Source organism: Varroa destructor, unplaced genomic scaffold, assembly GCF_002443255.2.
Source record: "Varroa destructor unplaced genomic scaffold, Vdes_3.0 BEIS01000002.1, whole genome shotgun sequence".
In the NCBI taxonomy this organism is placed as follows: Eukaryota; Metazoa; Arthropoda; class Arachnida; order Mesostigmata; family Varroidae; genus Varroa; species Varroa destructor.
Window position 1 is genome coordinate 4,626,103 of NW_019211455.1, and position 9,893 is coordinate 4,635,995.

The following is a 9,893-nucleotide window of genomic DNA, read 5'->3' on the forward strand; positions in this document are numbered from 1 at the left end:
TCGAATCATATACGAGGACCCAGTGATATGGATGTTAGCCAGACACGATATAACCAGTATAAGCATGAGGCACATAGTAATGTCAGGAAAAGCCCTTTTAAACACCGCAAAAGAATAACTGTTCCATGCTTCCCAATGACCTATATTTTCGTAAAAATTAATTCTACATTCCCATACGGTAGAGGTCAAGGTACTATCTTAAGTTAAAAAAAAAAAAAAGTAGAATGTTAGCAGGCACAGCAGAAACCAACAACCCGCTAATCTTCTCTTAAGGGCCCGTGATCGGTGACGCCATGTTATTAGCGCTATTTCTTAACATATTGTTGTGTGCCTCGTCGTCTGCAATGGCTGCCTTGTTGTGTTATTTATATCGTTTTCTCCATGTCGTCTGCTTACATCAAAACACAGGTACTCGTTGTTTTTCTTACTATATAATATGCCGGGCTATACATCGCGTGTCTATTTGTATGTGTGCATATATAGAATACAGTGTCTGGTCGCCTAGCGGGGAAATGCTCTCTAGTGTCTAGGTTTTGTTGACGGGGGCCGTGCCTTCAAGGCGTTAATTCTTCTCTCTCTGTCAAGTAAGCAACGTTCTCTATAGGAACGGCTCATTTGGAACGAATCGCGCCAGTAGCGAATCCGTTGTGTGTGTGTGTGTTGGTAATTGCTGCGGTTAAGGGGGCTACTCGTGTGTCTCTGTGCGCCGCTTCCGCCGCCCAATCTTTCGTCAGTTGCTTGCTCGGTCTGCCTGTCTGTGTCGATCTGTGTGTTTGTCCGTCAGCCTCTGGGCTTTCTGTTTGTGTATGATTTGTTTGGTAGGCCAGTATGTGTTCCCCGTGTGTTTATTATGTGCGTGTGTGTGCAGGCAGTTGTGCGGGCGAACGAGTGCGGCAAGTATGGTTTTGGTAGGACGCTGTTGCTCGTACGCGTGAAAAGTGGAGTCGGCAGAGTACCGCCGACTCATAGTGTTCCGTAGCGAGTGCATTGGCTGGTGCTACTAGCAGTGGTACTCTGGTGCATAGCTGCAGGCTGCTACGGTTGTCGTCGGTATCCGTTCTGTGTCCGTCCGGTGCCTGATTCTTTGCTTGCCGTCCTGTTTGCATATATATGCCTGGCTCGCTATGCTTAAAGCGGCGTTTTCGGGCATATGATCGAACGACCCGCAGGGGCTGATTTTACTATTGGTCGCGCCCGCCACTAGACTGTCCCTTATCGTCATTATATCAGTAGCACCGCGTTATTTCGATTGTGATCGACATCGTCAATGACGGTAGCCGCATACATACGGCAACTGATGATAGACATCGCGGAAAAATAATTTGTCCCAGAGTTAATTAAATAAAGCTGTAGTGTCTACCAATAGCGAACACCCTCACGTACACGTTCACGTTGTCAGCAAACAGTCACGTCTTATCTTCATGCCGCCACTTGCTATTGCTGTTGTTTTCTCTAATCGTCAGCTTCATGTTGTGCTTCAGTAAAATTAATATTTTGCCAAGTGTCTCCTCATTTGTTATCCTGGCAAGAGATACCGAAGATTGCCTCAGTTCCATGCTAGTGATGTAGACGCATGGACAGTAAAATCAGTGAAGCAACAAGAAAAACAGAACAGAGAGAAACGATCACCAAATACCGAAGACGAATCAGATGATTCAAATAATAATAATGAAACACATTTAAGCAACTATTATTATTATTACGATCACACGACTGATGCCGTGTGAAATCATCTGTACGAGGTACACCCGTGTTTGTGTGTACTACTGCATAAGTGTAAGAGTGTTTGTTTTGTCTCGTATTTATGTGTGTGTGAGTGTCGACGACGTATTGGAACAATTTGACAGAAACAAACATCCACCGTCGCCGCCGCCGCCGCCGCCATTACAATCATCTCCTCGAAAAAAAGCTTCGGCTTTCGTGGACGATCGTTGATCTGGCAAACCGAACTGCCGCTGAATTTTTTCGCACAAGAATGACAGCGACTATCTGACAGTGTCAGTCTCAACAGCGCTGATGCAGGTGCTGGTGATATAGCGGTGTTCGTTTCAATTGTATTGTGGTAGATGCGTGCGCTGGCTACCGCCGCGGTCAGATAAAAAACACGTTGGAGTCAACGACAACAACAATAACAACAGTAGCAGCAACAACAACAGTAGTTATAACAGAAATAAAGGCAACAGCGGAGGAGCTGCAGCTGCAGCAGCACCCGGAGGCCCTGTTCGTTCGCGCCGGTCATCAACATGAGCAGTGCTACTACCGGCGAGGTGAGTCCAGTACGGTCCAATAGATTGATAAAACTCGGCGCGATGACAGATGAAATTATTGTCACCTACTGTAGTTGAATATAAAAATCGCAAGCTACTCTACTTAGTAATTGATAGTATTAATAACCTTGCCCAAAGGTTGTAAAAGAAAGGTGCTTTCGACAACATCCGTATTGCTACGATCGTCTATGGCGCCAAAAGTATTCGATGGAGCTTGCTACAGACACGACTAATATTATTGATGTTAATAATAATAATAATAATAATAACAATAATATTGGTAACCGTCATTAGAACAAGAATGCGTCCACTACATCACGAATAGGACACAACAAGTATAGAACGCGCAACAGGCGAGCATGCGCTATACAAACAATCGTGTATCGTTTTTCTCAACATAGGCACCTACTTTTGGGTGACGTTGAAAGAAGTACACGGGATTTTGTTTGTTGTTGTGACGCTTCCATCTACGTTGCTATCTATCTAGTTAACTATAATCATTACTGGTTATAAATTTTAATGTTTATTGGAATGATAAGATTGGGAAACGAACTACAATTGTTCGGCAACTGTTTAGTTGCAGCTACAATAGTGCCGATGGGTTTCTTAGACGAATTTAGCTCACTAGAATAGAGAAGACTAAAATAACGAATAGTTGTTGGTAAATGAGTAGCTCGAAAGCAGTGAACATTCTGCTGTGGAATTAATTGTTTAGATTCACGCGCATCTGGCACTGATATTAGAATAAGTAGTGATTGGTTATTATAACACCATTCACGTAACATTGGAACTGTAATAACTAGTTGGACTGCAATCTGTGGACTATATATATGAATACATTTTCGCATGCAAATTGCCCTATGATTTATTGTGTCTGTACAATAAAATAACACTTTTATTAAGAAATAAAGCTTGTACTATGAGCGATTGCTATGTGGCACAAATAAGTAGAATGCAATAATCTAATTCTAAGGAGATTCTCCAATAATCGTAATCAAAATAATGTTTTTATAAAGGGACTCATTAAAAACAACGTGACTTAAAATTTCAGAAATTAAAATTCGCTTTATTATTTATTTTTCAGGGTCAGGCTGATATCGCGCCTCCCGGAGTAGACTTCGAGGAGCTTTCGCAAGACAGCCGTTGTTCGCAGTTACAGGACCACAAAGAAAACGGCACCAAATCGCCTCAAGATGGCGGAGCCAAGGACTCGGGAGAGTCACAATCACCACATGAAGTAATCGACGATAAGGAACAAAAAATTGATCCTGTACTTGGCTATATCCCGTTAGTTGAAAATGAGTATCGCTACGCAAAGCGAGATTCTCAGAAAGATCTCCGGCGTATGGAGTGCGATTGTACGCTTACAAAGGATGAAATTTCGCGTGGAATCCGAGGCTGTGTTGATGACTGCCTCAACCGTATGCTGCTTGTCGAGTGCGGACAACGCTGTCGTCTCGGCGATAACTGCGGTAACAAGCGATTTCAGCGACAAGAGTACGCCAAAGTAGACCGTTTCCATGCTGATAAAAAGGGCTATGGTTTGCGGGCAGTCGAACCACTGGCGGCTGGAACCTTCGTTATGGAATATGTTGGTGAGGTTCTATCGGCAAATGAATTTCGACGGCGGGTAAAACGTTACGATGCCGCCAAGCATTTTTACTTTATGGAGCTAAAACCCGGTTTGGCTATTGATGCGACCGCTAAAGGTAATCTCTCGCGGCACATGAATCATAGTTGCGACCCAAACTGCGTTACCGAGAAATGGACCGTCAACGGTGATTTACGTGTTGGCTTCTTTACGAAGAAGGCCGTGCGAGCAGGTGAAGAGCTCACATTTGATTATAAGTTTGAGGTGTATGGCAAAGAAGCGCAGAAATGCTATTGTGGATCAGAAAATTGTCGGGGTGTTATCGGGACCCAGAAATCAACCACCAAAAAGAAGGAGGAACGTCGCTCGAGAATTGAAGAGGAGATAGATGAAGAGGAACTTGAGGTTCTAGAAGAGGGACTTCGATCTCGAGATGATGTCATCAACCTCTGTAGGATTATGGTTCGTGCTGAAGATCCGGAAATCCGTTGTCGGCTCCTTGATATTATTGCAGGAACCGCAGAGGCATGTCTTCGGTTATTTGTCGACTATCACGGTCTAGAGCTCCTTTGGAGCTGGTTCACCGATTTAAAAGGTTATGAAATTCGTGAAAAAATGATCTCAACACTGCAGAAGCTACCGGTCACAAATAAGACGATTGTAAAAGAAAGCAAATTGCTAACGGCCTCACATCAGCTTGCATCGGACCTATCTGACGAGCTGGATGCAATGCGTAAGGCCAAGACTGAAGAGGAGAAGCTCGGTCCGATCCAGGAGCTTTACAAAAGCATATCCTTGCTTCTCGACAGGTGGAATGCGCTAAAGGAAGTATACCGTATACCCAAATTAGAGCAGCAGCGTCGAAAGGAGGATGAGCGAGAGGTCGACCGCCGTGAGAAGGACCTCAAGAAAGCGAAGAAAGAGGAAAAAAAGAAGAAAGAGCGAGACAAGGAAAAAGAAGACGATCCGGAGAAGCCTAGTCGAGGTCGCAAACGGTCGCGGAGTAGAAGTCGCTCACGGAGTCGATCCCATTCCAGAGGACGCACTAGAAGAAGGTCGCGTTCACGATCTAGATCACGCAGTAGAAGTCGCGACCGAGCTCGCAAGCACCGGAATCGGAAACGGTCGCGTAGCAGATCGTCCTCATCGAGCAGTAGTCGTGAACGAACCACTACTTATAATAATAAACACGGCCATAATCGGCATGGACAAGACGCTCGCGTGCCACGAGTTTCTAAAGAGGAGCGTCGGCGTTTATTTGCTCTTCAAGCGAAACGTGAAGACGAGCTGCGTATGCAACAGGAGATGCTGCAACAGCAACAACGAGCCATGGACACGGGCGCCGTTACATTGACACCGATGTTCCGAGATGAGTCCGGACGTTTCGTGCCAGTTCCGCCAGACCTGTTGTCTCAGTTACCGCCACCAGTGATGATGCAGCCTGCGATGATGGGTATGGCACATATGGCGCCTTCCATGGCACCGCATATGCCGCCCGGATGTTTGCCACCAATGGGACCAATGGGCCCATTTGACCCACCTCCACAAGCTATGTTTCCGAGTGGACCAGCGCCCGGTAACCATCTACCTCCCTCTGTACTGCCACCACCTGGGCACGTAATGGCGCCTTTTCCACATCCACCACCTCCGATCATACATCCGCATCATCCACCTGCTGCGACAGCAGCACTAGCTGCTCAAGATCAACGCGTCGTTGCCAAGATCCGAGCGATCCGCTTACCGGATTTCTGGAAGGCGACAAAAACTGACGTTGGAGAAATTTACTTCTACCATACGTTAACTCGAGAGGTATCGTGGGAACTACCGGAAGAAGGGGCGGCAACAGCCGATCTCGTACACGCCCGATTGCCACACACCGTAAAAGTAGAGGTACCGCAAGTCACCCAACTAACACAGATTACTGTGGATACCGAGCTAGCGGTGGTGAGCGGTGAAGCGAAAGGCCTAAAGGAACGATTTATGGCAGAGATCTCGCAATATATCGTTGGCATTCTAACGCCTTACCGCCGGGACGATTGTCCTCGTGCTCGTATAACGAACGATGAAGATTTCCGAAAATTGGCTAGAAAAATGACGCACGCTGTGCTGGGTAAGGAGCTGCGACAGTGCAAGAAGGTTGAGGGCCTCGTTGTCAACGATGCTGTTAAGCTGAAGACCAAGGATTTTGTTGCCAAGTACATGACGAAATTTGGAGACGTGTTTGTTTATAACAGCAGAGGACGTGAATGATGCAATTTTTTGCTTATCAACTGAAGATTGCAAACAGAGTAACAAGGGAGAATGATGAAGACAGGTAATGTCAAAGGGCAGTTATGTAATTAGCGATGCAGATTATCATGTTAACTTTTGGTTGTATGACTATTAGGATTCTATATCTGTTAAAACTAGGAATAAGGCGAACGCAGATTTGGAACGATACAACAATAGAATAAATACATCGAAATGTACCAATTGTAAATACCTTAAATAATAAGTAAATGTTGTACATAAGGCGTATTTCCAAGATATTTGTCGTCTTCTTTTTTTGTGTGTAAGAATGTGACACTGTGCTCGGTGAGTACATACTTGTGACAAAATTGGTCACTATGTTCTCGAAGCTTATTTTTTTGTAGCTATTATAATAATCTCGCTTAAATACCGAATACGATGGACCACGGCCGCGTCAACCTAAGCTTACAAGCTCATTACGTTTTCCTTTGAAGATCAAAAATCAGCTGATGTCCGCGTCCTTAACGACAACGCTTTAATGATTTGTGTTTAAATTCAATCTTCAGATGTTTTACCTTCCGTTTAATAGGCAACAACACAGGGAAGAAAAGAACGATAGAGAAAATGCCAAAGACAGAAAAATATATGAATGAAAACTTATGTCATGCGAAAGGCTATTGAATGTAGGCATAGAGAACTTCCGATGAATCTGTGTTAGGCCAGTAGATGTATCTTATTATCGAATTATTTTGGAGAAGAATTAACGTTAGTATAAAAACTTCGAAAACTACTTTCCCTCCAACGTCATTGTTTTTGCAAGACTAAGAATGAAAGAATATGCTACGCAAATACTCGGTTAGTTTGTCACGCACGTCGGTGATTTTTTGAGTACACTTAAAATACATCCCGGGTTCGTACAGTCCAGCATCCACTATAGATTTAATACAGTTTTGACATTGGACTTACCACATTTGTTGAGCAGATATGTTAGTTGATAAATATTTGACCACATAATAAAAAGAAGCTACGAAATTGCCATTAGATGACACCTACTGTATCTTGTGGTATGCTATTTTCTATGATTGGAGCAGCATGTCTTAATGAGGACTCTAGGCGGCTCAAAAACTCTTTCGCTTTATATACAAATTCTATACAAGTTATACACTGCCATATGGGTTTTATTATTGGAGGTAAGCACCAATCTACCGTTTTTTCATTTTGGAACTCTTATTCGAATCATATTCATTCCTTTTTTATATTGTTTTACCTTTAAAATCCCACACGGCTTTGGCTAAACTTTTTCGGCGAACTGTAGCATACTACACCGTTTTCTAATCGGTAACGTATGCTCCTTAACCTCTTTGACTCTCCTTATTACAAAGACACACAAAGCCGCAGTTTGTGGACACACGTTATAAGAAGCCGCTGACTTCTACCTTATGTCTAAAACAAGATATGGCATTTCACAAATTTCTGAATGAACACACAGCTTTCCTACACAGATCCGCATTGACCTTTTCGACTTACTACTGGTTATGTTTCCTTTTAGAGGCGTAACAACTCCTAAGCAAAGTGCTAAATTAAACATGCATGAATAAACGGTTAGCTACATAAGAATGCTCAATTAAATAAGTAAAATTATGCTATATGCTAACAAAATCATTACGTCTGCTGTGTTCAGGAGTACGTATTCTTTGCGCTTTTCTGAAGACATTCTTGAAAACCTGAACTCAAAGTGATGCAGCCAAGAAACCGGCATCGCCACTGCCTATCTACTTCTGTTCCTCATCACTGTTAGCATCCTCTTCGATGTTGATTCCACGAGCCTTCATCAGTAGCTCGAAACGGCGATTCGAACGTACTTTGTCACTAAGAATCTTCTTGGCGGATGATGATGGGGTCATGTACTGTCTTTTGATATCAGTTACCGGTGTTTTCAATAAGGTTTTCAGGGGAGTCTTCAATGGTGTCTTGGATTCTCGTCGAGATGTACCGCCGCGGTCACGGATCTCGCGCGTGGTTTGCAATAGCTGCCGCATTCTATCGTAGTAGAAATTAAATATCGTTATATTAGAGAGACTCGAAAAATCTAGAGCACTGCAAGCTTTTGGAATGCTTAAAGCGGAAGTTCGCGCACTATTGTTTTTTAGTTTATAACGCTACAACGTTTGTTATGAACGAGCGAAAAAATGAAGTAAACAGGGCAACATATAGTTTCAAAATAAGTAGATAAGAGCATTCCTTTAATGCACTTCGGTGGATTTGGTTAAGGTTTTTAACACTACGCAGACGGCGGTAATATTTCAAATATCAACATGAGACGGAATCCGTGTTACCCGATTAAAGTACAACCACTTATATGGAGCACGATTGATGTAAGTACCTTTCACGTTTTCGGCTCGCATGATCTACGATGCTTTCCATACGAGCCTGCTCTCGCTCGTGCAGCTTTTTAAAGTTCGGGGTTTTCGATGCTTTGAAATAAGTTGGCGACGAGTTTTTGCTTTCCTTAGAGTTCTTAATCTGTGACGGGGCTCCTACGATGAATGTGTTTTCGCGAATGATGAGCCTGTTTACGCGCATAAATAAAGCAAATGAAAAGGGCAACTTAAGTCTTCGGGCTATAATTCTACTAAACAGACGCGTACACCTACTTTTCCAGAAAACAAAAACGTCGCCAAGCTTTATAAGAAGCAAAGAGCTAAAACAATGTATAGCAAAAATAGAAAAAATAAATAGCAACATTTCATATCTTCACAACTGGAATTACAAGCATAAACTTCTGTCATTCGAACATACGTGAATCTTCAATTTGAAACTTGTCCTTTTCTTATTAGAAATACACATTTTATAAATATAGTTTACCGTTTTATAAGGCACTTGTGGTTTGAACGAGTCCTAATTGTATTACATTCCCTTTTTTATCCTTCTCTTAGACTTCTTATCATGTTATGAAACGGACTTCTCTCTCGTTCACAATAAAAAATCATCGAAGGAAGTAGAAGGATAGAGAATCTAGTTTTTAGCTTTTTCAAACAAACACATCGAGCACCTCGACGCTATATTTAGCGCGGAAAGTACACTAAATTTTTTCCACATAGACTACACATTTACAAATGCATGAGGCGCGCATACCAAAGATCGCGTAACAAGATGAACATTCCCGACAGACTGTTGTAAACCGACAAACTACCACTAGAAGGAAGTGACTGCCATCACACAAACATGTACCACAAAAAACCTACGGGGTAGGTTGTTGATTTAAGGCAGTAATCGTGGCCTGCTCATCACTTAACGAACCCCTTCGTGAGGACACGGGGGAAGGCTGCTCATCATACGCAAAATTGAACTCTGCTGTCGTATTTAAATTCCATGTTCTTCGCTGTTTCCTCGGCCAAGTATCTTCGGCACCGGTAACAGAGTTGGGTGTGGAATGGGGGTTTGCAGGCTCGTTTGCAACGCGTTCTGCACCTTGAAAATATTTATCGTTAACTTTTGTTTCCTTTAATTGCTTTTGTCCCTTTTCTGATGATGGTGTATCTGTTTTATTCGACTGCAGGACTTCACTGTGTAGTCTTCGATTGTCAACTTTATCATCTTCGCCTTCATCAATAGCATGCTTGGGGGGTTGTTCATCTTCTTTTGGAGTTTCGTTTATGGTGGAACTGAAAATGTCGCCGTCATCCGCATGTAAGATGGGCAAGCTCTATATTCTTATACACATAGTTGGAAGCTGTTTTGTTGTTGGTTTACTACTCAGCTTTTACTACTTGCTCAGTTTTAATCAAATAGTCATTATATATATA

The 9,893-nt window shown here is 42.9% G+C and overlaps 2 protein-coding genes across 2 annotated transcripts in view; one reads left to right on the forward strand and one right to left on the reverse strand.

Moving 5' to 3' along the window:
• Positions 1 to 549: 549 nt before the first annotated feature.
• Set2 (SET domain containing 2) lies at positions 550 to 6,386 on the forward strand. The gene is made up of 2 exons (XM_022790291.2): positions 550 to 2,267; positions 3,352 to 6,386. Exons 1-2 carry the CDS (start codon positions 2,244 to 2,246, stop codon positions 6,106 to 6,108), a joined length of 2,781 nt encoding a protein of 926 aa, XP_022646026.1. The 5' UTR covers positions 550 to 2,243; the 3' UTR covers positions 6,109 to 6,386.
• Positions 6,387 to 7,205: 819 nt separating this feature from the next.
• Positions 7,206 to 9,893, reverse strand: part of LOC111243935 (uncharacterized) — a 5,636-nt gene continuing 2,948 nt past the window's right edge. Inside the window, exons 6-8 of the mRNA XM_086980134.1 lie at positions 9,333 to 9,752; positions 8,471 to 8,656; positions 7,206 to 8,127 (exon numbers count right to left, since the gene is read on the reverse strand). Of these exons, the coding sequence (XP_086836260.1) occupies positions 7,860 to 8,127; positions 8,471 to 8,656; positions 9,333 to 9,752 (874 nt within the window). The 3' untranslated portion in view covers positions 7,206 to 7,859. The remainder of the gene's footprint in view (positions 8,128 to 8,470; positions 8,657 to 9,332; positions 9,753 to 9,893) is intronic.